Below are 27,934 nucleotides of genomic sequence, written 5' to 3'. Positions count from 1 at the left end.
GTGATTTTTAAAATTTGTCTCATAATTTAAAATTTCTTAAATTTTTTTGTGATGCTGGATCTAACACGATTTCATGCATCCTAGGTAAGAACGCTACCATGGAACTATAATCCTAGCCCCATTACATAGCTCTTAAATGGGAGCCAACCAGGTTGAATTTGAGAACCACTGTATTAAAGCAATGTACAGTTAAGCATAAAGAGCCTGCATTACAAAATGTTAATTTCACGTTTTTTCTCTTTCCTTCTTTCTAAAACTTCTACAATTGGGAAATGAGATTTTTGTAAGAGTCTCAGACATGAAATTAATTGTAATGATACAGAAAAGAAATTGTCTCATTTTTGTAAGTAGCTTAAGGATGGACTGATGGTATCAGGATACAATTCTCACTTTTTTTTCACTTAAATATCTGAACCTGTAACAAAGGACCACAAAAATCAAAGAAGATAACCTCGTACCTTTTTACATAATCAATAAACTTCATAAAAATGTCACATATACTTCATATATACTTAAACTCAGGGAATCAATGAATATTTGTTAGATTGAAAATATAATAAACATGGGCACTTATAAATTAACATTTAATTATTAGTCTACAGAAAATTCAAAAGGTGATAGCAGTGTTGACATGGACATACCCATAAGAAGCTGGGCTCAGGTCACCCATTCTATCACTTTCTTTTTTCTGCTAGTTAAGATAAGAAATATTCTTACACAAGGGAAGATTACCACTCCTTATTCATTATTGTGACACTGTCAGTACAACTGATTATCATCCTGATGTGGAAACATCTATTAATGAAATAACTAAACCATCCTCTCCTTTAATGAAGTATGTTTCAAACTACAGTCTAAACTGATAAATTTCGTATATTGTAGTCAACATCTAACGAACAATGGTGTTGTTTTGTAAAACTTTTGTTTCAGTTACAGTTCTGCAGCTGTTTGCACTGGATTATAACCTGAACTACTTACTATAGGTTACTGTCATAAAAGCATAAAAGTTGCTGCTTCACGGCAGCATAAGAGAGACAGTACATCTCAGAATCAGCCAGACGTGCGTGGTTTAGGATCATAGCTACTAGTTCTGCGACCCTTGACAAACTATATATTCAGGTTCAGCTTCTTTACATATAAATAACAACAAATACTTAATTTTCAGAGTTTTGGTAAGAGAAGTGATAGAGATAATATAAAGTGCCACACAATATGCCTGATATGTAACATGTACTCTTTGCTCTTAGAATTTTCTTTCTCTCTCTTTTTTTTTTTTGGTACCAGGAATTGAACTTAGGGGACCTGTGCTTGTCAGGCAGGCACTTGTGCCATTGAGCTGTATCCCCAGCTGCTATTATAATTTTCAGTAATCAATTTAAACATGAAATTTAGAGAACTATTACAAATGAGTAATTCCAATAATATATTTAAAAGATGCTGACAGGTTCAATTTTGCTCATTGTATTCAGAAGGATGCAGAGAACATAAAAATAATAGCATGTTTGTATTTACATTGTGATACAAACACAGAATCCAAGAAGATTATATAAGAGAATCTATAATATTTCACTTCTGTACCTAAAAACAAGTAACGATCAGGATATAGTCATATTAAAACCAAGAACTGAGATTAGTCATACTTTTCATCCAAATTACATCACTAGTTTTCCTGTAGCATTAACACTTGAAAAGAGTATATTTTTCCAGTAGCTGCTTTCAGAATAAAAGCATGAAAATAAACATCTCACGTAGACAAAATCATCCTAAGTAGGTAACAGCAATTAATTTCTTTACCAAATATTTGAGTACTTACTACATGCCAGATACTGAACGCTAGGCATTATAGTAAGAAAAAACTAGTCCCTATGGTTATGGAAAATTTGGCAAAGAAATTAAAGTATAATGATGCTAGAAGCCTTGTCCTGAATAAATTTTTTTAAAATTTTATTTTTTGCAGTACTGGAGATCAAACTCACAACTTTGCGCTTGCCAGGCAGGAGCTTATGCCACTAAGCTAAATCCCTTGCTGTCCTGAATAATTTCAAACTGAAAAGAACACAGTTTATCTTGTACTTATGGGTCATCAGCTTATCTAACAAATTATGGTTTTTATTTTTTAAATTATCTGTAAAGTAAAAATGAGAAAAACAAATTTTTGAAAAATGCCAGTCTTACATTGCATGTTATACATTCAAATTAGTTCAAAGGAAGTTACATGTTCACATTTTAAAACTTAAACATAAGCAGTTAAAATGCAAATTTCAAGGACAGTCATATGTATCAGTAAATATAGAAATACAAGTACAGAATTTCTGAAAAATATGTTCTTAGAAAATAGAGGGGCTGGGGATTTAGCTCAGCGGCATAAGCACCTGCATTGCAAGCAGGTGGTCGTGAGTTCGATCTCCGGTACCGATAAAAAAATAAAATAAAATAAAATAGGATATGGGGCTGGAGATTTAGCTCAGCGGCATAAGCACCTGCCTAGCAAGCGTGAGGTCACAAAGTTCGATCCCCGGTACCAAAAAAAAAAAAAGAAAATAGGATCTATTTCTCAGAAACAATGTATTAATAACTAATGTGTAGTGATATCACATTCATTTCTTCTTTATTTCATTTTCATATTTCCCAAAATCTCTATGTATACTACTATAATACTTAGAAAAAATTATTTAAAAATATTTTCACTTAACTATTTTAAGAGGCATTATCCAAAATTGCTTTGGAGTGGTTTACATTTCAAATACCTAAAATGCATTTCATAAGTATAATGGACTAAAAATACAATCTCCATATTATCAGATAAAAAAGGTTAATTTATTTTAATCCTTGTTTTGCTTACTCTGTGAGTTAACATATCTAATAATGTAGCTCCAAGAAGGCAGATATTATAATATTAAAATTGATATATTAGTTACTGAATTGTTTTCTGAAAGTTCAGAATCCTACCAATTTAGTATTTCTATACTGATAATTACACACTATTTTTCCTTTTTGCTTTTTCTTTTTCAAAATTTGCTTGTTTCAAACAAATTTACTACCAATGGCTTTTCTCTGTTAAAATGAGGATTTTGCACTTACAAAAGATATTTTAGCAACCGCTGGAGCAGCAGGAATGAACAATTATTTCCATAGATGTGGACATTTCATGGTCAATAAAAAATTTCTGGATAAAATATTACTGCAATTTGCTCAAAAATTTCAAAACACTGCATGTCTAATAATGTTAACACCTTTTAGGAAAAAGAACAAATGTATGATATTTATTTCATTTCCATTCTTAGAGAAGTGAAAAAGGAGAGTTGCTAAAAGTATATGTGATGACCTGTTATGCCAAAAAGTAAAGAGCTATAACTAATTTTCTTTTGAGATAAACACAAATATGAAAATTTAAACTTTTTCTTTGGTGATAGCTAGAGATTTTAAGGATCCACTCACCCCTACCCTTTTGCTTACCTGTATCTTTGTGGCTTTTTGTAATCAATATAGTATTTTCTCTCCTCAGCAGAGAAATACAGTAATTCAACTGAAATTCTACAGATAAATTAATATTTGATAAAATTTTTCTACTTGACTTTCTGTAATTAAATAAGAACAGATTTCCCTGGACAAATGGAAGAAAAATGTGCCTTATGTACAGACTACTAAAAGGACAATTTGGGCCCACAATACGTTATCCATAATTCTAAAATTGTCAACAACTCTAAAATCCCTAACTCATTTGGTGGTAAACTCTTGGATGATCAGACACAAAGCTACTTGTAATCATTATTTATCTTACTTAGTATACTTTCTTCTTTTTGCTGCCAAAATACTAATACCTGGGATGCTGCTGAAATGTTAACCTATCATACAAATACCACTTTTCTAAAATTTGAAAAATTCCAAACTCTGATATACAGGTAGCCCCAAAAGTCTCACATAGAGATTGTGGACTAATATTAGATATGTATAAACTTCTTTTATGTATGACATAAATTCATTAGCCCTACTGGTTTAAAGAAATTATTACATTACTCTATGCTTGAATCATTAGCTATTTATCAGAACTTAAAAAATTAATCCTCAATTTAAAAATAGTAACTTTCAATTTTAAGAACCAAAGGACTTCACATTTAATACAATGTTTGTGCATACTTCATCTAATTACATACAGATTAAAGGCTACTAAGTAATCTATATAGTGAAAGTTTTAGATCATAAGAAAGGATGTTTAATAATCAAGTCTAGATTTGTTCATTAGTATGAATAATGACAGCGTATCAGAATGTATTATGTGCTAAAGAAAATAATTTCCATGACTTTCTTTACTGTAGGACAATCTCTCTTGGGAAGAATTATACTCAATGACAGGAATAGAACATTCTTAACCTTTACTATTTTTAAAGAAATTACATATCAGTGACAAAATAAAGACAGAAAGATTTAAATCTACATTAATCGAAAAACTGAATACATGGCTTTAAATAGCTTTTGAAAGAAAAGGTTTAAAAATTCTGAAAGCAAAGATGTAAATAAGGAAAGCATAAAGTATTAGTTTTATATTATTCCCAAGAAAATATGCCCAAAGCAAAAACACAGAAAGAAAGAAAGAACAAAGAACGAAAGAACGAAGACCAAAAACTCCACTTATTTAATACAGTCTTATAATAATCATATTAATGATAGTTACCTTCTTTGGGTTGAGCCATAACTGGAGTCTGAGTTTCCTTGGTATATGTGACAATTTCTCGAGGAGGAAAATCAACTTGTGTAATTTTGGCCATTCCAAGCTTAATAGGTCCCCGTCTAAATTAAGCGAAACAAGTATTTTTCAATACAACAAATGATACAATTTAACTATGTCAAGCCCTGTTATTTTTGAAAATTAAGAATAAAAATTTGTATATATCCAACACTATAATTTAAACCTGTTTCATTCAAATTTTAGATGAATAATAAATTAGCTTTAACAAAAGAGACAGTAGTAAAAACTTTTATTTTTCACTTTAGCATATGTGCTGCCAACCACTTTTTTTTTTCATTTTAAAGAGGCAAATAATTCATTTATGAGAGCAAAAGTGTAAATCATTATAGAGTAAGAAGACAGGAATTTCAGAGTAAACTAGTGTTTTTAGCTGGGACGTAATTCTAGTTTTTAGATATATGGATCTTGTACTATAATTAATTCTATTCACTATTAGAAGACTCTAAGATTGAGAACAAAGTTTCTGTTGAGAGCCTTTATTTCCTTCTTACATGTAGCAGAAACTGAGAATCACACTGTCAATCTGAATTTCAAAATGAAATGTTAAAACTTTTAAGTCTCTTTTTCTTTTTTATTGGTACCAGGGATCGAACTCACGACGGCACACTTGCAAGGCAGGCGCTTATGCCACTGAGCTAAATCCCCAGACCCCAAACCTTTTAAGTCTCTAATCTCTACAAAATCAGTATTGTCTTTGATTCACAACAGACAAACTAAGATCCAGATATCCTAATGAAGCAACAGATTTTCTGAGTATAATGAAACTATTAAAGCTACTTCTGTTTTAATAACATGGAAGAAATACATATTTTTTGACAAATGAAAGATGAGAATTTCAGTGAGAAAAATGGACCAAAAGAAAAATATCCTTTATTAGCTACCTAGGGGATTTTTATTTATAACAGTATTTAAAAGAAAAACTAAAGTATGTTCCTAAACTGCCAAAGTTTTCAATTATGCAATGATTTAAAAAGGATAATCAATAAAGACATCATTGCAACTTCCAGAATATATTTGTCACTGGTAATATACTTTTTAAAAAATACACATGTTTTCCAATTTTATTTGTAACTAAATTCAAATCTTATATAAAAGAATGTAAGGGAATTAGTAATTTAAAAAAATTAAGTTGCTCCTAATCCCTAATATGGGCCATAAGAAAATTTAAATATGTTTTCTATTTTAGGAATAAACCCTTTAAAGAAAAAAACCTAACCAAAGAAATAAATGGAAATTTTAAGTGCATTTGAAATAATGTAGAGTATTCAGGAAATAAAATTTGAAATAAGAACTTTAGATTCTGAGTTTTTAAGATATAAACTATAGAAAAAGCCAATCAGTCATACATCTGGAGACAATTGGCAAGCCAGCAGTATTAGGAACAAGTTACCAACTTAAATATATATAATAATAAAAAACCCACAATATTAAAACACATAAAATAAGGTTTTGTAAGAGGACAAGTGTAAAATGATAAAACCTCACTTATCTAAAAGTCACTTTTAACCGAAAAGTAAACAATGAGAGAGAGGAGAAGCCTCAATAGTGAGGGCTTCTAGTGTGTGAGATGCTCATGTGTTTTTCTTATATGCCTTAATTCAAAACTTATTTACTCTTGCTTATTAGACACAAAAACTTATGGCTATACATTTTAGAAGCTGCAAACTGTCACAGGAAAAGAAGTATCCGAAGCACAAGGTTAGTGGCAAATATTATTTCCATCAGAGCCTAGACAGACTAACTGAATAAATAACTAAATAAGCAAGCAAGCAAATAAATAAATAGTAACCTGGAGTCACAGAGAGACCAACATCTCTGTTCCTTTAAACACTTTAGACTCATAAGTGAATTTTAACACAGGAAAATTAATACTTATAGTAAGTAATTCAGAAAAGCTTCACTTACATGTTCAGTATATGTTAGAAAAAGGCTGGGAAGATTTTAGTAACATCTTGAAAAAATTTGTGTCAAATGATATAGAAATAATTAACAGAATTTGGCACCTAAATAAGCAGCCTTACAGTACCTAGGAAATCACATAAATAGACTATTTCTTTCACTAATGATATAGGATAAATGAAGTGTCACAGTAAAACAACTCATTCTACTTATAAACTACAATATTAGAAACTTAAGCCAAGTAAAACAGGATAATTTCACAAAGAATCATGTTAATTATAAAAGAGGGAAGGTAATAAATCTATTCAATACCCCAAATCGGAATCTGAGTGAAGCTGAAGAACTGATGGATCTGTATCCCAATGCAGCGTCCTAAAGGTTGTAGGACAGCCATGAAGCATTAGTAAAAAAGGTCATAAGTTAGTCACACAAATACATTCTACAAATAGCTAATGCTAAAGTATCATTCCCAATTTAAAAAACACATGTTCTGGTTAGTACAAAAAAAGGAAATGGTAAAGAGACGAAGAGGGAGAGGGGGAGAGAGAGAGAGACAGAGAGACATAAACTAGGCATCAATGTTCTAGTGTGGCAATAAGCAAAATATGGTCAAAGATGCCAGAATAGTTAAAAATATTTTCAGATTATAGAAAACTAATATTGTGTACTAATGAACAAGAACAAGTAATGCAGATAACAATCCATATATTATTTGTGTGTGATAAGCTAGTCTATCAAAGAGCTAAAATTTTAAGATTCCCAATGAAAAAGATATTAGTAAAAACATTTCAGTTAACATTTTCTAATCTTGCTCAAAGCACTAAATGTGTGCAGGAAATTATCATATTGTAAAGGAAATGAGTCAACACATAATCCTTTCGGTAAGAAAACCAAAGACTGTCCCACTGGGATACAAAATAGCTAAAGTTTCCAAAATGTGACCCTGCTGTAATTTATGGGTTAAGCACTGCCTTGGGCTTACATGTCATCTGCTTTAGAAAACAACTGAAGATTTTGGTCTTCAAAATCTATTACAAAAAAATAGATTTTTTTCCCCTGGAAGAGTATTTTATGTTTGAAGGATATATCTAATTTTTGGAAAATAGCAATCCTAAATTATATAATTCAGTGATGTTTTAGCATTTCTTCCTGGGTATGTTTTACATAGGATCTTTTCCACTTAAGTTAAATCTACTACTAGAACAAAAGGCAATTTATCATATTTGTAGTTATGATAGGTTAGCAATACTGTTTAATGCTCAAAGTTCCCATAAAAAAGTGTAATACTGTACTGAGTACTATAAATTTTGGCAAATGTATTTGTTTTTCACACAAGTTATAATACACAACTAACTTTTAACTGCTCTAATATTTTAATACAAGTGATTTGTCTACTTTACCTGCCTATATAATTTATTGAAAAAGCAATGAGATGGAAAGAACTAGAGAAATCTTTCACTTAAAAAATATTGAATAGATCTTGGAATTTAAAAATGGTAGTGCATATGTAATGGGAAAAAAAGGCCACAGTGAAGACCTACTTTGTATTAAGCAATGAACAGCAACAAACTTAGGCTTTGTTAAACCAAAAGAAGTTCTATGAGATGGTCTCCAAAGAATGTTTGGTCAGTAGCCTTTACAATGTATAAAGCTCTAGCTATTATCTGTTAACATAAAGCCCCTTGTTGAGAATAGTTTAAAATCCAATAAAACTTTACCTCAAAAGTCAATACTATCACATATATCATCTTCACTCATATAAAGTACAATTCCAGTATAATGCAAAAATTTAGTAACAAGTTGATCAAAAATGGGAAGAAGAACAAGTATGGATTACCCAGTTGAGTAACTGTTACTTAAAGTTTAGAGTTAACAGAAGTGATTGAGAAGGTGAACTAGAAACTTAGTGGACTGCAATTTTCTAATCTGCAAAGTTAGAGAAATATCTCTTCTTAAGGTATTTTATACCTTGTCATAGATTACCAGAGCTCCAACAGAAATTCTTGACAATTGAAACATTGTAAACATTGTATTTTCTGTGGTGATCTATAGTATTTAACACAAAGTTGGCAATTTGATGAATATTTGTTCTATACACAAAAAATTTTCTTACCAGTATTTACTCCCTGTATCAGTTTATATTCCAAAGAGACTCTAATAATCGCGAGGTTGTCCATGAAGCCCAAGACATAATTTAATTCATAATAATTTTAAAAACCAGGTAAGCAGAAGTTACACAGTACTTCTGAAAGCAAACTTATTTCCAGTGCATTAAAATAATCTTTCTACTCCTATTCAAAATCAGAAATAAGTATATACATTATATATAGTATCTATACAAAAATAAAAATAGAAAATAAAGATATTTAATAATATTTAATAGTAATTTAATTTTATATAGTAATAAATATTATATAGCAATATTAAATATATGGTTATATAGTATATTAAATATTATTAGTAATATTTAATAATAGTAATTTTTTAATCTAGGGAAATATTTTTGCTACAATGCTTATTGTAGAAGAAAAAACTCTTCACTTGAAAATATCAGTTGCTTATTAGATATTTAAAGGAATACTAACATATTTGTGGGACTTTTTTTCTGTTGCTGGAGACTGAACCCAGGGCCTTGGCACATGACAGGCAAACAGAGATATATTCCTAGCCCCTGAATACTGACATAATTGCATAAAAAATGCAAAGTATGAAACAAATTTAGCAATAAATACCAATTTAGTCTTAATAATATATAATATTTAAAATAGTAATATCTTTGAAAAGAAAGTTTTGATTTTTTTCTTAAATGAAAGAGTTATGCCATTGTCTCCAAAAGCAGTTATCACAAGATCTGTAATTTTTGGAAAACACATCTCAAATTCAAAATAGCAAGCTATATGTGCCTTTGAATTGTTAATAATAACCATATTACTTAATAACTGATTTAAGTATTTTTATGGGTCAATAAAACTATTTAGAATCTCCTTGAGTTGCTGGCAGTATTTGGACACTGAATGTATTCTATCATTAAAAAAGTAAAAGAAAATTACTGTACCTAGATCCCACGGCGCCATCTCCAGAGTCTTGGCTTCCAGCTTCACTTGGTGTGCTCACAGATTTGGAGGATGGAGACATAGGAGGAGGGACTAAATAGTGAAATAGACAGGTATCCGCTGTTACTACACGGAGAGGTTGCTCAGCTTATGACGTTTCAAAAATAATTTAACATGAAGTAATTAAAAAGGAAAAATAATGGCAAACCAAAAAAAATATATGAATGAAAATGAATAGTAGAAAAGAAAGGGGAAAAGACAAAGTTAACAATGCATGCTAAAGATTCATGCAATTTCTCTGGCAAAATGCATTTGGACTTTATATTTTTTTAAAAAGGGCAAGTGTATGGAAAGATGCATCTTTATTTCATCCATCACCAAATGTGGCCACTAATTTTCAAAGGAGAGCATTCCTTCTCCTCTTTCTAACTTCCCGCTTTGAAGACCACCAGATTATAATTGCTGCCAAAATTAAAATGCTGAAATATCCTTCATTAAATCATTTAACCACTGATTTTCCAAGATTTTAAATGTTAATTTTTCCCAAAAGTTAATACTGAAAAGTATCCCTCCCCATTAAAAGAAAATTTAGACAAATGATTGCAAGGAATGGCTCCTTTAAAATGTCTATTAGTTTCCAGCAATTTGGATGAAAAATGCAAACAGGCTGTAAAACAGCATGCCTTCTAGACATGATGCATAACATAAAGTGATGCATGCAAATTAAACAAGGCAAGATTTACAGTAACTTCCTTACCCCAGTATTCAGAAAAAACTGAAGTGTACAGACAAAGATACAGACACCCAAAATATTCTTAATTCCCTTCTTATAGAAAAATACACATGTTCATAGTATATAAACAGCAAATGCTTTCTCCTAAACTGTCACCTTTTAACATTATACAACATCAATTAAACGTGCACACTTCATGCTATGACATTTGGAAAACTTTTGATTACCGTTGCAGGGAGTATAGGAGGATCATCACTGCCATCTTCTGGTTAAATTTTATCATACATTTCCCCAATCCCAAATTTCTTTTTAAAATAATTTTTTCAATGTACAATATTTAGTAACTAATACACTTTATTTGAAGTGAAAGCCCTTCTTTTAATAGTCTTCTGAAGGGAAGATAAGTTCCTAGTTATATAGGAACTAAAGAAATATGTATTAAATTAAAATTCTATTTGTGGAACAGTCACATTCATTGAACTCTTAAAATCATTTAAAGGATTAAATATTTATACATTCTGTGGTATAAACAAAGAGCCTGATAATCTAACAAAATGTACAAATATAGTATGATGAATTCTATTTTAAACACAAGTATAAACTCATCATCTTTTATTTTCCCAACAGCAAATTCTACTGGTAAACAGTAAAAGTAGATGAAAAAAAAAATCATAGGTAGAATATTTATTTCCTGAGATAGAAAGGTTCATTCTTACCCTGCCTTTAAATTTCTCAAATTTGTCATCAAATTTCAAAGGACAATAAAAAAGTTTCTAATGCTGATTAAATCTATCAGAAACAATTATGATGTCAACTTCATATAGCTTCACAGAGTTCATATATGGATATACAGCACTGAACTAGGTGCCATATGTATGATTCAAAGTAGCTAAAAGGGACTTGTATCCAAAATAAAATATTAATATCATCTAACTTCTTTTAGGTTATATTTCCTCATCTTTTCATCTATGCTGCACTGTGAGGCTCCCTCTAGACTACTTCAAAACTGACACAGCAATTAAGTGTAATATCTAGGGGCTGGGGATATACCTTAGCGGTAGAGTGCCTGGCTGGCCAGTGCGAGGTTCTAAGTTCAACTCCCCCACCCCCACCCACAAATAAAGAGTAATATATAATAGTTGCTTGAGTGCTGTAAATATATATATATGTTTATTAAATTATAAGGTGGTATTATAATACTTTCTTATTAAAGATTTTCAAGGAAGAAATTGTTTTCTTTAAATCACATACTCATACTTAGAAAAGTAATTTTTCCAAGTATATAATTAGAGAAATTGGAGGAATAGTAAAAGGCTTATCAATCTACCTATTTGTGATCAACTATAGAATCCTTTTTCCTGTTTAATATGCTGGCTTTTCCACTTTTTGGTCATTTAAAGTATTAATGATTCCATTCACCAAGTTTAATAGAAACTTACTTGGTTAAGGCTGCATTTAAACAAATGTTAACCAAATTCTTTATAGAAACATGCCATACAGTATTGTACATATGTAGATTACATTAACCCAGCCAGTTCAAAAATAAAAGTTTCAGGAAAAAAGAATAAGCTGAAAGGATAATGCTATAAAATTATCATGGTATCTCTGTCAAACAAGGGAAAATAAATCATCATGACTTTATTTATTTTTGTCTTTTTGAGGCAGGGTTTCAAGGACTGGCCTTGAACTTACTTTGTAGCTCAGGTTCATCTTGAACTCATAGGGATCCTTCTGCCTCAGCCTCCCAAGTGCTTAGATTAGAGGCATGTGCCACCATGCCTGGCCCAAGACTTTAAATTTGTATTATTTAAAAAAAATTCTCCATCCTTAAATCTCAGTGTGCTGGAAACCAGTTTAAAGCCAGCTGATGGCAAGGATTCCATTAAAAAAATCTTAGCTATCATCTAGCTCACCAACTTCATCTTGCCCACCAACTTCATCTTGCCATAGTAAATATTATATATAACATAGAAAGTACAAATATAAAAAAAGAAAATTACTATCACTATAAGATGAGGAAAGAAAGGAAACGGTAGTGCTATTTTATCCAAGTAGTCTAAAAAAAAATCAAAGAATACAGTAATTGTACAATTATGTGATAAACACTATGCCCTCAGACTAACAATCCCCTGAAAATAAATGAAAGCATGAGTTCAAGGAGATAAAAGAAAAACAAAACCAAGAATGAATGAGTAAAGAAATAAACAAACTTCCAAACTTTTTAAGAAAATTTACTTCTGGAATTTTTAAGGACAATTTGAGTTCAATCTACTTTGAAAGTAATATAAACCATTAATAAGTAGCTTTTGCTATGATTTACTTAGTAAGAACAAAGATTCAACCAGAATACCCTCACTCTGTTTATAAAACAGCCTAAAACAGACTTGGCACAAAATAAAGGAATTGACATAGACCTACAAATATGTCAGTCAACTTAAGCCTCTCAGAAGTTTAGGGCAAAGATATCACCTATTTCCTTGAGAACCAAGGAAGAAATCTGAACTGAAAAGACAAAACCAAACCAAACCAAACCAAACCTGTATCATGGCATTTACCGATCATGTAAACAATACTGAAATACTGTGACTCTTTAAATTCTTTAGGCTAAAAAGTCAATTGAGAAGACTTTTCCTGCTAGTTAAAGACATTTGGCCTTCAAGGATGTAAAATTCATACTGCTGCTTTTTGGCCCATGAAGAAATAATTACAGGGCTGGGGATTTAGCTCAGCGGCATAAGTACCTGCCTTGCAAGCAGGCGGTCATGAGTTCGATCCCCAGTACCGATAAAAAAAAAAAAAAAAAAAAAAAAAAAGAAATAATTACAATATTTTTAAACTGCAAAGAACTGAAAATGCACCTAGATTTAGAATTAGCATTAAAGTCCACATCAACCACATAGAACTACACACAATTCTCAAGGATGAAGGATGGTATACACCCCTAATTATTTTTCAAGTAGAAGAAAGCCTCTGGAAAGAAGGGGCTTTGGCCAGAAAGAAAGACACAGAAAAGGGAAACAGTCAAGGACTCTGAATGTAAGGAGCATGAGCACTGGTAGAAGACAATGAAATAGAAAAAGCGAACTAGAATACCCTAAAGTTGTGGGGTCTCTTCGGTTTATCAAAGATACTCAGGAGTCAAATACAGCCCATATTACAATTTATGCGGATGGATATAAGTGCTTATGGATATAAGTGCTCCTAGCTAATAATATTATCATTTAAATAACATTTTTTTTTTTTTTTTGTCTTTTTCCTTTTTATTGGTACCAGGGATCGAACTCACGACTGCCTGCTTTCAAGGCAGGCACTTATGCCGCTGAGCTAAATCCCCAGCCCCTTAAATAACATTTTCATAGTGCTTCACTTTTATTCTTCTGAAAGATGTAGTTTCAAATATTAGGTCTTTTGAAATATTAAGTTTTCCCTTCCTATGCCCTTTCTGATGAAAATTAGTCTCTTCAATGTGATTCCAAATATTAAATTTATCAACAGAAATTAAATAAATGCTTAAAGTATTAAAATACTATAAGAAGCCAATATTCCTTCTCAAGGAACAATCTGAATTATAGGTACTGAACATTAATACTGGAGCTTTAGGGATATGTGTTAAGGATTATGAAATGTGTTTAGCCTAATTTTCTAAAGATAGTAAGATCTGCTAAACCCTTTACAGGTTTCATTATAATGGTAAATCTGTAAGTAAGCGATGGAAAATGGTTCAGAAATAAACTCAGAAAAAACACACCTGACTAGGAAACTTAAATGTTAAAAAAAAATGTTTTTGTGAGATGGGGTGGGAGTAGAGTAGGGTGGAACTTGCTAAACTATCCAGGCAGCTTTGAACACTTAATCCTCCTACCTCAGCCTCAAAATACCTGGGACTACAAGTGGACACCACCCAACTAGTTAAACGCTAAAATTCTTAAACATAGCATAACCTTGTTGAAGGTCCTTTGTGCATTTCCCTAGCAATCCAAAGAGACTATATTAACGTTAATCAACTCACTTTGCTTTGTTAAACGTAATCTTATATGTCTTAATATTATTCAAAATTTCAAATAACTATCATGAGCAATAGCATTGCTCATAAAGCAATAGCATTTGGCTTCTTTTTCAAACCTATGTTTACTGCTTCCCTGAACTGTTCTAATCCTCAATAGAACTGAATCTCTCCTTATTTTTATTTTTTTGAGATAGGTTTTCCCATGTAGTATAGGTTGGCCTTGAATGTACTATATAGTTGGAAGATAGTGAACTCATGATCCTACTGCCTCAACCTCTGTGCTGGGATTACATACACATGCTCCCACACCTGGCCCTCAGTTTGCACTCTTAAGTTTAGATAACTAAAATATTTCAAGTCAAGTAGTACTTATAATAAACTGATATTTAATTAAGTACAATGCTTCTTACTTTCAAAACCTTTTGCTACAAATAATGCCATGCTATTCTAAAAATATATATTAATTACGTATATTTATATACACTGATAGATAAAAATAATCATTTTGTTCACTTTTCTCTTAGTAATTAACCCAAATACAGAAAAAATTTAAATTTTAAAAATTTTTCAGTAGTTATTCATAGTTACAAATTGTGTTTTAATTATTTTTAAAAATCTATTTACGGGCAAGGATTTAGCTCAGCAGCACAAGTGCTTATCTGGTCATGAGTTCAGTCCCTGGTACCAAAACACAAACAAACAAAAAAAGCTATTTACTGCACTGTCTCTCCATTGTTTAATTTATTAATAATGCTAAGTAGTTTGCAACAGTCTTATTTTTCTTCCTTCATGCTTCCTTTCTTATATCTACATTCATAAACCACAAGTAAGGAAGAAAAAAAACCCCTAGCATTAAAAAAAAAAAAACAAGAGACTGATTTTTGTGAATGTGCCCCTTTGAAATGTAAGCATGTATAATGCTACATGACTATAAAAATATTACTTTCTTACAACATTTAGCTCAGTTAATTTGTTTGTTATCAGTTTATAATGGTTTTATAAAATCTACTTTTTACCTTAGTCAATTTCAGAGTGAATTTTCAGAAATCAGAGTTGTTAAGAAAGGATATAAAACTGTAATAACTGAAGGCTGTTTAAGATTATGGTTAACTGGCTGAGCGTAGTGGTTTACGCCTGTAATCCCAGCATTTGGGAGGCTGAGGCAGGAGGATCTTTGTGAGTTCAAGGTCAGCCTGGGCTACAAAGTGAGCTCAAGGCAAGCCCAAATGGCATTGCAAGACCCTGTCTCCAAAAAACCATACACACACACACACACACACACACACACACACACACACACACAAAGGATTATGGTTAACCAAACTAGCCTGTAGTCTTTATAATGGTTTGGTTTAATGACCCATCTCAAACACTGTTCTGCTTAAAACCCTCCTATGAAAACCCCTTCTATCACATCAAAGGTCCTACAGAAGCCTCTGCCTGCTTCTGCTCCCTTCCCTTCTGCTTAATTACACTGCAACTCTCCAGTCCCACTAGGCCAGGATCTACTCAAAACTCTCTAGTCACTATTGGTGCTACCTAGAATGTTCCTCCTATCAACACAGCATAGATGCTCTTCTGTTGTGACCTTACAAGCCCACTTCTCACACCTCCTCCTAAACAACTCATCTAATGTCTCCCCCCCCCTGCTCGCTCTATCATAGCACTATGATAATTTATCTCCTTTATTAGATCAGAAGCTCCAAAAGAAAGAGGTTTTTGTCTGTGTTGTTTAGAAGACTATCACCATGCTTGATTAATTGAAGTAGTTCAATATTTTTTTAATTAATGAATGGACGAACCTTTTTTTTTTTAAAGCAGGAGAGCTAAGTATTAGAGTTGAGTTTTAGAAAGCAATGCTATAAACTGTTTTCATTGGTTCAACTGTACAACTGTACAACTATAATTCCAGCACCTGAAAGGCTGAGGCAGGAGGACTGTTATGAGCTAGAGACCAGCCTGGACTACATAGTGAGTTCAAGGCCAGCCTGAACTACATGGCAAGACCCTGTCTTGAAGAAAACAAAACAAAACAAAACAAAAGGAAGGGGACTTACTAACCAATAAAGGCTCTGATCACATTACTTTCTTAGGTTTAAAAAAAAACTTTCCATGATGTCTGATGGTCCGTCCCAGTCCAGCCTCGCCTTCCTTCTCAGTATTCTCACTCTTCCCACTGTCAGCAAGGCAAAGCAAATCTCTTGCTATTTCTCTGAATATACCTTAACTTTTACAATTTTCAGCCTTTCCTCACATTTCTTTCTCCTTTCCCCTCTCTGTGGTGAAATCCTATAGGTATACAGGTTACCAAAAACTACATTTTACAAATAGCATTCACTTACCAATCAAAATCACAAACTTCAAGGGCTATTTTGAAGTATTTCAATGTTTGTTTTTAAATTATAACAAATTTTAGTTTCTTCATGTCTGAATAATATACTTGTTATCAGGTATAGGAAATATGAGTTTCATTATTATAAGGATTAAAGAAATGCATATCAATGAAAAAAGGGAAAAGGCCTATTATATTTTTTTTAGTTTAGGTTCATCCATCTTTCAGCACAAAACTGGAAATTTAACATGTAACTTAAATACAGTACCACTTACATACAAATTCTGAATCAAATGTGGCCTAGGTCAATTTAAAAGTTTTAGTTTATGTCTCCCATTAGGATTGTAATAATGTAATCTATTTGAGTTATAGATTATTCAGAATATTTTGTACAAGAATTGAAGAGCCTGTGGAACAAGAAATGCAGTAATAAAATTTGGTAAGAAAAATGAAAAAGCTGTTTTTTTGAAAAATTTTTAAGGGGCTGGGGATTTAGCTCAGCGGCATAAGCGCCTGCCTTGTCAGCAGGCAGTTGTGAGTTCAATCCCTGGTACCGATAAAAACGAAAAAGACAAAAAAAAAAAAAAAAAAAAAAAAAAAAAAATTTTTAAAAAGACAAACTTCAGGGGCTGGAGATTTAGCTCAGCGGCATAAGCGCCTGCCTTGCAAGGAGGCACAGTCGTGAGTTCGGTCTCTGGTACCGATAAAAATGAAAAAGACAAAAAAAAAAAAAAAAGACAAACTTCAGGTAAGAAAGCAAGGTATAGTTTAAGAGAGCAGACATTGGGGATGTAGCTCAGTGGTACAGTGCTTGCACAATATGTGCAAGGCTCTGGGTTTTCTCCCCAGCACAGGGCTAAAAAATTGTAAGTAAAGAAGCATTAAATGGAAAAGGGAAAATAATGTAGCTATAGTGAAAAGTTTAAATTATGAAGGAATTCTAATAGCTAATGGATAATTTTCTAGTTTGTTTTTTGAGACAGGGTCTCATTATGTAGTTCAGACTATTCTTTGTTTTGTTTTTTGTCTTTTTCCTTTTTTATCGGTACCGGGGATTGAACTCACGACTGCCTGCTTACAAAGCAGGCACTTATGCCGCTGAGCTAAATCCCCAGCCCATTCAGGCTATTCTTAAATTCACCATGTAGCCCAAGCTGGCCTCGAACTCATAGTGATTCTTTTGCCTCAGCCTCCTGAGTGCTGGGATTACAGGCATGCACCACAGTGCCCGGCTTTAAATTTTAATTAGTATATGTTTACAGTATATAATGATTATATTCATCATGGGTATGGATAATTTCCTACAAGAAATGAAATGCTATATAATAATAATCTAAATAATCTAAACTGAAACAATAATAATCTAAATAATCTTACAGGAATTTTCTAACATATATTCCATAAATAAATACTTCCAAATCACACAACCTTTCCAGAGAACACATGGTGGAAAACCATATAACTCATTTAATGAGACTAGTAAAACCATTATAATAAAACCAGCAAATATAGTAGGAGAAACTGTAGGCCTGACTTGCATGGATATAAACAAAGGACTTATAAGTAAAATATTAAATCAATGCAGCAATTAAGAATATGTAACAGCTCATAATCAAGTCAGGTCTCTTTAAGAATGTAATGTAATGCTTTTACATTATAAAATTTATCAATGTTAACATCAGATTGATGCATTAAAAGGGAGAAAAGTATAAGATCATCTCAAAATATGAAGAGATCTTAGAGTTTGTATAAATATTTGGTGGTTTCAAGAATGCCTGTAAATTCTTTGTGACTGTTTGTTGGACTGTTAACTTTTTTTTCCAATGGCTACACTGCAGTAGAAGTGATGCTTTGAAAGTTTCATGGTTAAGTGATAAGACAAGAGAGCTTTCTTAAATGGCCTTCTTTCTCAGATTGCTCATTCTGAGAAAACATGAAGCAAGGATACAAAGCACATTCTGTGGCGTGGCCTACCAGGATAGGAAATTGGGCCTCTCACTAACGACCAAGATTTGCCAGCATGGGAACGAGACATCTTTGAACCAAGACATCCAGTTATGTAAAGCCTTCAGATGACTACGGTTCTAGTTGACATCCTGACTCTAGTAACATGTGAGACCCTGAACTAGAACCACTCAGCTAAGCCACTACAAAATTCCTGACTGGCAGAAACCATGAGATGAGAAATGATAAATGTTTACTGTTGTTCTGGGAGCAGGTAGGTTGACATAAGAAGAAATAGAAAAACACAAGTAAACCTTACCCATTAAAAACTATAAAATGGTATACAACCCCTGCTCTCTGTACCCTGTAGGAAGAAATAAGTCCTATTTTAAGGTAGTTTTACAATTGAATTCTATCAAGTTTTTAAAAATTGTTCTAGAAAATAGCAAAGGGAAAGATGATAATTTGTTTTAAAACTATAACCATAATGACTAATGAATATAGTCATAAGCAAATATTAGGCACATTTTATTTATGTGTATATATACACCAAAATCCTAATTAAAATATTAATTAATTTATTTTTATTAAAAGCTAATCTGCTACCCCTAAAAGTGATTATCACTAATTAATTTGAAACAGTTCTCTACTTTTCTAATGTATTTAGGGTAACCAAGTAGACATAGTTATTGAGAGAAATTTCCCCTTTATAGAACCTCAGCCAATAAATGTAGAAGCAATCCGAAACTCTGTTTTATTTCTATTTTTCTTCTTCTCTTTGAGACAAAATAAAAAATAAGTGTAGAAGGAATGGTAGACTCACAAAACCAACTTTGCAACTCCTAAATAAAAATACCTAAAGACCATCAATGAGTGTTAGTAGTATTAGGTAAAAGATTGATGAAGAAATAAATATTCACATGGAATCCAAGTATCATTTTCAGGTATTACTTGTTAGTCACAGGAATAACTATAATGAAGAAACTCTGGCAATCACAATCATAACCAAGGGACCAAGCTCACTGTCACTATGTATAGTACAACAATCAGACAAATGTTCTACTGCCATGATGCAATTATTGAGTATCACTATGAAATATTCTTCCCAATGATGTTCAATCTGAAGTAAATCAAGCTTTCTGATCAAATTTACAGCTTTGAGGGAACAAGGATAAAGGAGCAAAACCTATATGTGAAAAAGTCATCAGATGCAAACTCATTCTATAGACCAATTTGCTCATTCTTTAACAAGGATATCTCATGGGGCAAAAATAGGATGTGTGTAAAGGATGCTTTAGACTTATAAAATTAAAACATATAACTAAATGCAATATACCATACTGTACAATTTTTGAGGGGAAGAAAAATGTGAAAGTAGGGCTAGTTTGAAAAAGAAGAACAAAGAAAGGGGACGATTTTCTGTATCAAAAAGTAATATAGATCCTAGGGAGGCCTCAATGCTAGTGCTAAAAGGCTACCTACTGTAAAAAATTAACAGGCATAAACATAGAAAAAAATTAAATTAAAATAGAAAGTGACAAGATGTAAAAGCAAAATCCACCTTCAGATCTCCAGCCCACCCAGGACAAGTCCAAAGGACAATGAGGTAGAAAAAATGGAAACCACCCATCCGAAATTTCTGAAATGATAGCAGCAGAAGTTTAAAATCAAGTGCATGAGCCTATAGAGGAAATCTGATCAGAAATAATCTCCCAGGTGAAAAAGGAGATGATGGCCATAATGAAAGACTTAACAAATCTAGAACACATATAGATTTAAAAAATTAAGATACAATATAAAGCCATATTAATCTAAGTTAGTTATGTAGAGTCAGTTAAATGAATCCATAGTGAAGCACAGGTCAGAAATGCCATGAATACATAGGAACATACTGTAGGACAAAAATGGCATCAGATGTCAGTGGAGGAAAAGATAATAAATGACAGTGACAAAAATTACCTAACTATATACATAGAGAAAAATTAATTTGGAACCCTACTTCACACTGTTTTTAAAAATATAACCCAGATATCTAAAACTAAAGAATAAAACTAAATGTAAGATTACAAAAAAGAAAAAATTATTTGATATATTTGCATCCTAACATAGGAAAAGATTTTTTAAAAAAGACTAAGATAGACAAAGGTCCCATTAAAATAACAAGAAAATTCTACAAATCTTTAAAGAACCCCAATCATAAACAAACAAAAGGATATATACATAATTCAAAAAGGGAAAATCTAACTAGTTAACAGATATATAAAGACACAGTCCACTTCACTGTGATAGATGAATACATATTAAAACATTTTGGGCACACCCTCCTCCACACACTTTATACCTATCAGGTGTGCAGAAATTAGAAAACTAGATAATATCCAGTAATGATGTGGATATGGTGAAACAGTTTCATGTAGTGGTAGTGAGGAGGTTATGCAGAACCTAAGTAAGTTTATACACGTAGCATGTCAATTCTTGAGTACACATCCCAGAGAAATGCTTCTAGTCCTCTAAGGAAAGGATATATTCTTTGTAATGTTGCATATGATAGTAAAACAGACAAAAGCAATCTAAGAGTACTGAGGGAATAGATAAGTAAAACATGGGACAGAATAGAATAATATGTTCAGTCAGAAACAAATGGGTATATGTGTAGCAACATGGAATAAACAGAATGAGACATAAAATGTATATATATATATATATATATATACACACACACACACACATATATATACATAAAATCTTGAAAAATGTAGTTATAGAAGATATATCAAAAGAATGTATATATGTTAAAAATGCAAGAATGGGCATTTAAGGCATGAATGGGAAGGAGAATGGAGAATGCAACTGAAGATGGGAAAAGTCAATGAAATAAACACATATACAATCCTAAAGAACAATCTTTCCAGAATCAGTGATGGAGGGGTGCCATGAGTTAAGAAACATGAACAAGTAAATTCAGTGAAACTAATATCCTGAAAACAACAAAAAAGAAAAGAAAAAGGAAGTTCTATAGAAGAAAAAAGCCAGTGGCACAGGAATTAAAAACAGAAATCACTCAGGGACTATAAAACTAATAGTAATAACGAACAAGCAAATGACTCAGTTACTAGGGTAAAAAAAAGTGTTCTCATTTATTAAATAGTAAAATATTAAATAGTAAAACAATATAAGCTTATTAAAGACATAAAAATTAATGTATCTCAGTCTTTTTCTACAACTATGGAAAAGGAATATAAACTAAAAGAATAGTGAAGCAGAGCATGAAAGTTATCAGTTTTTCCATCTTGAAATCTTTTTAGATCAGCTCTAAGAACAGTTATATTGCAGTTTCATAAGAGGCAGACAATAATTACTATATCTAGTATTTGTCCTCTCGACTACATAAAATTAGTCTACAAACTGACCCTAAATGTTGTCCCTAAAGGATAAGATTATCTCAAACTAAAATAAATGCTACGTAATAGCAGCCAGCACAGACCCATTGAAGTAAGCATTAAATGCTTTCTGATATGTAGCTAAATGTCCTTAGTATCTGTACTACGTTGGCATCTTGGTTTAGCACAGACATCAAAATGAATAACCCCAAAAAAGATTTAAGTCAAAACACTGCCAAAATGAGCTATCAATATAACTTCTCTATTAGTATTGAGAGCAGAACATTGTAAGTTCCTATACCTTTGAATATTCATGTTTGATTATTATACTTCTCTCTAACCTATAGAAATACATAGTTAAGATTAGGAAACACTCATATTTGAGCTTAACAAAATATGACACATAAAACTTGCTAAATTGCTGATTTAATAAGAAGTCAATTAATGGATCTATATGTTAATAAATATAATCTTGCATATGTTTTGAACAAAAATAACCATATGCAACTCCAAATAATGTTAAGGTTAATGATTTTAAGACACAGTTAACAAATATATGCAAAATATATCAAGTCAACTCCTCATCTCAGCCATGTTTGAGCTCATCAGAAATATGCCTATCTCTCATAAAGGGATGTATTTTTTATCCTTACCAATAGGGGATTCTGGGGTTAGACCCATGCTTTGAAGCAATGCTTCAGCTTCTCTTCTTTTTTTCTCAAGATCAGATTCTTCTTGCACAGGAACAACAGTTTCCTTCTTCTGATCAGTCTAAAGTTATTAAATTAAAATCTAAGTTTACAAATGGCATAAAACATTTCTATTTGTTAAAATATAAAGTGATAAAGTGCTGTGTATTTTGAGCAAAATTAGATCTGTATATATTTTTATAGTCATTCCTAAATTATATAATCATTAATAATCTCCAAATGCTATTACTAAATTGATTCATGTATTTTTCTATAGCAGTGATGACAAACCTTTTAGAACTTTCAATGATACAAACAGCCTACTGAAGTATGTGTGCCATGTGTTTGCCACCACTGCTTTAGAGTATAAAACTGCTGACTATGGACAGGAATGGTAGAAACCACCTCCCTCCCCAATTGGCACAAAAGTTGAATTATAAATGTCCTAACATTATGGAAATAAGTGGAGTTATTTAAGAAGTAGCAAATTCTCAGTAAATGGACAATTTGATTTGTTGAAAAAACTTGAGTATGTCAAACTTCTATATAAAATTTTCACTATATTTATGTAACTATAGGTAGAGACTATAAAAAATTCACCTGGAGGAAGTTTTTAAAATTATAGGTGTTTTTTAATTTAAGAAACAGAGTAGCTGGGTGTGGTGGTACATGCCTTCAATCTCAGCAATCTGAGAGGCTGAAGCAGAAGGATCGGAAGTTTGAGCCCTGTCTGGGCAATTTCAGCAAGATCCTGTTTAAAAATAAAAAGCCCAGCTGGAAACATAGAAAGAGTGAGTCCCACTATGTGCCCAGGCTAGTGTCAAATTCCTGGGCTCAAGTGATCTTGCCTCACCCTCCCGAGTGGCTAGGATTACATGTAGATGCCACTGTGCCCAGCTTTTAGGTCTTATGGTAATAATACAAATATATGGTTTGTTTACAATTAAAATTGCTTTTACAGAGCACAGAACATTTTTTTGTTATGAAAATATTAGCAACTTTTATTTGTCATGGGAGTTTTGGCAAAATCTTTGAGTTAAACAACTAGATAAACTTCAGTGTTTTCAGATCATCCAAAACATCTCAAATAAAATCTAAGCTTTCAAGGGAAAACTTGAAAACTTTTATACATGCACCTCAAATGATGTCAACTAGATAACTATTACACATTGAGTGAATTTTGTTAGTCAAAATACTATAGTATCACTGTAACCAAATTCAAATAGGAAAATGGAATATCATACCAAGCTGATGCTTTAGGATATATAATATAGTAGACCCACCGCTTATTACTACTGAATTATCTCTTGTAATATTTTATAAACTTGAAACTAAATAGCAATACTAAAATAGATATCCCTTAGATATCATTTATGGCTAGAAACAAAAATTAAATTTGTTCTCAGCACTGAAATGTTTAAGAGTATGGTACTATTTAGGAAGGTTCAGCCAATCTGAACCATGCTTCTATCAGTTTTTAATCAAATACCTAGCGTAAACCTCTAACCTTCTTATCATTGAAAGGTTCAGAAGAAATTAGCACATTCTTCTACAATAGCTCTCATTATATTATCGTAACAATGCTGCACATTGTGCCTTTGATTTTTCTGCTATAGATTTTTCTCTTAGTCTTTAGATTCTAGTAGTACTATTATTTATGCTATTTCACCAAAGGTGCATTTAAGACACACTACCTTACACTGTCCCTTTAAAACATTATCTGTGGTAAAAGTATTCATAATCTGTCTTTAAAATTTTCCAAAGGGGCTAGGCAGCAGTCAGGTGGCTCAGGCACGGGGTAACAGGGAGTTCAAGGCCAGCCTTGGCTACATAGTGAGTTCAAAGACAACCTGAACTGTATCATGAAACCCTGTCTCAAAAAACCAAAAAATTTTTTAAAAAAATCCATAGGGAACCAGGTGCATGCCTGTAATCCTAGCATTCGGGGTGCTGAGGCAGGATGACTGCCTCAAGTTTGAGACCAGCTTGGTCTACATAATGAATTCAAGGTCACCCTAAACTATATAGTGAGATCTCAAAACAAAAACATCTCAATAACAAAGATTTAGAGATAAATACGTTTCAACACAGGAAGAAATAAAATATCTCCAGGTAAGGGTCAATGTGTATTTGTTTTACATGATGAAATATGTTTTAGAAAAAACCAGTATCAAAAATACCTGGTTCATTTTTGTGGTACTATCGAGACTAACTCACGATAAGAAACAGAAGTACAAATATAGTCAAGTATCAAGTATGTCTTTTATTATATATATCTGTTTGCCATTAGCATTATACAGCCTGTCAAAATTATTAGTTCAGACTAGCAAAAATAGCCAAATGGTCCAAAGTCTAAACTAAGTTGTGATAGATGCCCTACTGTACGAACTATTATAGCACAAATGCTTATTTTAATATATTCCTGAAGGATCACATATATAAATCGAACATCTGCAAATGAAATCTTTGAAAAGTATTATCCTAAATGAAATACTTTTATTCAGGTAAAAAATATCATATTTAAATTTACCTGTTTTGTCAATTTTCTGTATCTGGTTTCTATAAAGTAAGATTCACTTATAGTGCTACCTTTGCAGTGACAACAGATAGATTTTTAACTATTTTAAATTATATAAAGGCATAAGAACTTGAAATAAAACCAATTATTTTGATTTTACTTTTTATAATGAAACATACTTCTTTTTTTTTCCTTTCTTCTTCTTTCCTCTTCTTTTCCTCTCTGATTTGGGCCAATCGCTGCTTCTTCCGTTCCAACTCAGCCTTTAATTCACTTTTGTCTGACATGTTTGTGACCCTAAAAAAGTGTACAATCATTTACGATTATCATTACATTGGCACAAGTAGCACATTAAAAAAAAATAGTGCTTCAAGAAGAGAACAGTCCCAAGAAGAGTCTAAAGATAGTACTGTATACAAATTCCACATTTAAAATAATAGAACCAAGCCAGGTGTGGTGGCCCATGCCTATAAGCCCTACTACTTAGAAAGCAGAGGCAAGGAAAATTTGGGTCTGTCCTGGGCAACTTCATGAGACTTTGTCTCAAAAAATAAATTAAAAAATATAATTAAAACATACACATACTAAGATGAGAAACATTACTTTATAAACAAATTGTACATAAAAACTATTACCCAGTGCGGAGCACAGGAGCTAACATGCAGTAAGTGTTTTAACGTTCATATACCCAAACTTAACAAAATGTCTCAATGTTTTTTTTTTAATGTCAAAATATTAGGGTACTGAAGAGTTAAAGGTCAAAACTAGCACTTAAATCAGAGGATACTGGTTGACATTTAGAAGCTATACCACAGCAAATAAAACTGTCAATAGTTCTGCACTCATTCTTAGAAACGTTACAAAAACAACAGGAGGTCAAACAGAAAATTCCTATACATTCTAATTACATGGAATTAGTAATAATAAAGCAAAATACAGCCACCATCATTAACGATCAAACCAAATGATCTTTTATTGCTCTGCAATAAGACCTCACCTACACCTTTTAAGGCCCTTTTAGTACAATTTTTGTGAAGACTCCTGAGATTGTAATCTATTTGAAACCAGAGTGTGTTTTAGTCATTTTTGCTATCTTCACAGCATCCCCAGCGCAGTGTCCACATTATACTGACACTGACTAAATGATTAATGGGCAAGGCAGACAGAATTACAGAGCTTCAAAAAACAATCACCATACGTACTACAGTACTTCATCTTCAGTTTTAGGAAGAAGTAATGAATATTTTTAACTGAAAACTATAACGCTGCACATCAATACTATTTTACATCTCGGTCAAACTGATCAGTTTTAGTCAAACACCAAGAGTAAAGTTTGTAGGGCTGAACCATAGGTGATGGGCCCAGTCATCTTCAGAGAGGCCACAGCCTTTCCTCCAGGACTTAAAATGCCAGGGAAGACACTCTCTACAATTCCATGCAACAACTCTTCTGTACCGGCGACCCTTCTGTCCAGCACACACAAGGTGAGGGAGACACTATCACCCCAAGGGTAACGTCCCTCATTGGTAAAATGGAGCAAGGTGGAAAGTAGCAACTTTCTCCAGCGGGCTTCCGGCCAAACGGGCGCGGTCCAAGCTACCCTGGACCAGGAAAAGGAACCAGGGGCGCCAGGGTTCCCACGCTGCTCACGACAGTCGAGAAGGGAAGGGACTGGACTCCGCGCCTCGGGCCGCACTGAGTCACCCTCTCGGCTCCCCTTGCCTTTCTTTGAGAAGGCGGCAGGCAGGCAGGCGCTGTCAGCAGGATCTGCCAAGCAGTCCCTGCCAGTTCCGACATGGACTACAGCAGGCAGGAGGGCCTTGAGGGAAGGACAGTCAACTCACCTGTCTGGTGGCGGGACAGGAAAGCGTCCGCCTGCCTGCAACGTCCCGGAGATGTCCCTAGGTTAAGCCCCAAAGCCAACTGTCGTCACCACCACCTCAGTGGCTTCTGAGACACACAAAGAGGGATGGGCGGCGGCTGCTACGGCGAAGACGTAGGGACAAATGTCTTCGCCCGAACGAGACCGCTCCTAGAAATATGGCGTTGGCCCCTGAAGCCACTCTTGACTTTACCTTTTGTAAAAACGATAGATGAAATAAAGAATCCAAACCACTGGGTGTCCGAAGTGTTTCCGTTTCGTCAAAGGTGAAAAGCTATCTTTAATAACCTGGAGGTGAGCACGGAAAAACAGCCTTTCGCGTCGGAATTGGTGCAATATGGGAAAACTACAAGCCCCAGCAGCAAGGCGAGAAGTGCATTCTGGGAGTTGTGACCACTGGTTGTCGCAGGGTATGGTGGGATACGTAGTGTGTCTTAACTTCGGGTTTCCCATTTCAGGAGGTCCAGATCCCAAGAAGATAGTAGAACTTTGGTATTCTCTTAAGGTGGACAGTGTTCAGAATGTTTCACGTGTTTTATTAAGATCTTTGACTCAACATTGACAGAATTTTGAGAAGGATTATTTTTCATGGCAAAATTGGGTGAACGACACATTTGAGGGAACACGTATAGTTAGATGTCTAAAGATGTAATTTTAGAACAGACTTATTGAGGATCCATGTGTTATCTAAGGTGAACTAAATACAAATAAAATTAAGCAGTATGCCAAATATTTCTCTAGTATTTTGTGG

At 32.8% G+C, this 27,934-nt stretch overlaps 1 protein-coding gene across 12 annotated transcripts in view; it reads right to left on the bottom strand.

Moving 5' to 3' along the window:
• The window catches only part of Dync1i2 (dynein cytoplasmic 1 intermediate chain 2), a 49,068-nt gene extending 21,540 nt beyond the window's left edge, over window positions 1–27,528 (bottom strand). For 2 of the 12 annotated variants that reach the window (XM_063259274.1, XM_063259275.1), the window contains exons 1-7: window positions 27,146–27,341; window positions 25,481–25,598; window positions 22,748–22,865; window positions 10,457–10,474; window positions 9,702–9,792; window positions 6,959–7,018; window positions 4,673–4,788 (exon numbers count right to left, since the gene is read on the bottom strand). In XM_063259274.1, coding sequence (XP_063115344.1) covers window positions 4,673–4,788; window positions 6,959–7,018; window positions 9,702–9,792; window positions 10,457–10,474; window positions 22,748–22,865; window positions 25,481–25,588 — 511 coding nt within the window. In that variant the 5' untranslated portion in view covers window positions 25,589–25,598; window positions 27,146–27,341. Of the gene's footprint in view, window positions 1–4,672; window positions 4,789–6,958; window positions 7,019–9,701; window positions 9,847–10,456; window positions 10,475–22,747; window positions 22,866–25,480; window positions 25,599–27,145; window positions 27,342–27,376 lie in introns of those variants that run through there. The other 10 variants (XM_023561024.2, XM_023561026.2, XM_013142466.3 and 7 more) reach the window with 6 other exon arrangements.
• Window positions 27,529–27,934: the final 406 nt, after the last annotated feature.

This window comes from Cavia porcellus, unplaced genomic scaffold (genome assembly GCF_034190915.1).
Source record: "Cavia porcellus strain 051 isolate PalLab524CR breed Dunkin Hartley unplaced genomic scaffold, mCavPor4.1 scaffold_12, whole genome shotgun sequence".
NCBI lineage: Eukaryota > Metazoa > Chordata > Mammalia > Rodentia > Caviidae > Cavia > Cavia porcellus.
Note: the sequence above shows the minus strand (reverse complement) of the source record. Positions and strands in the feature narration are given on the sequence as shown.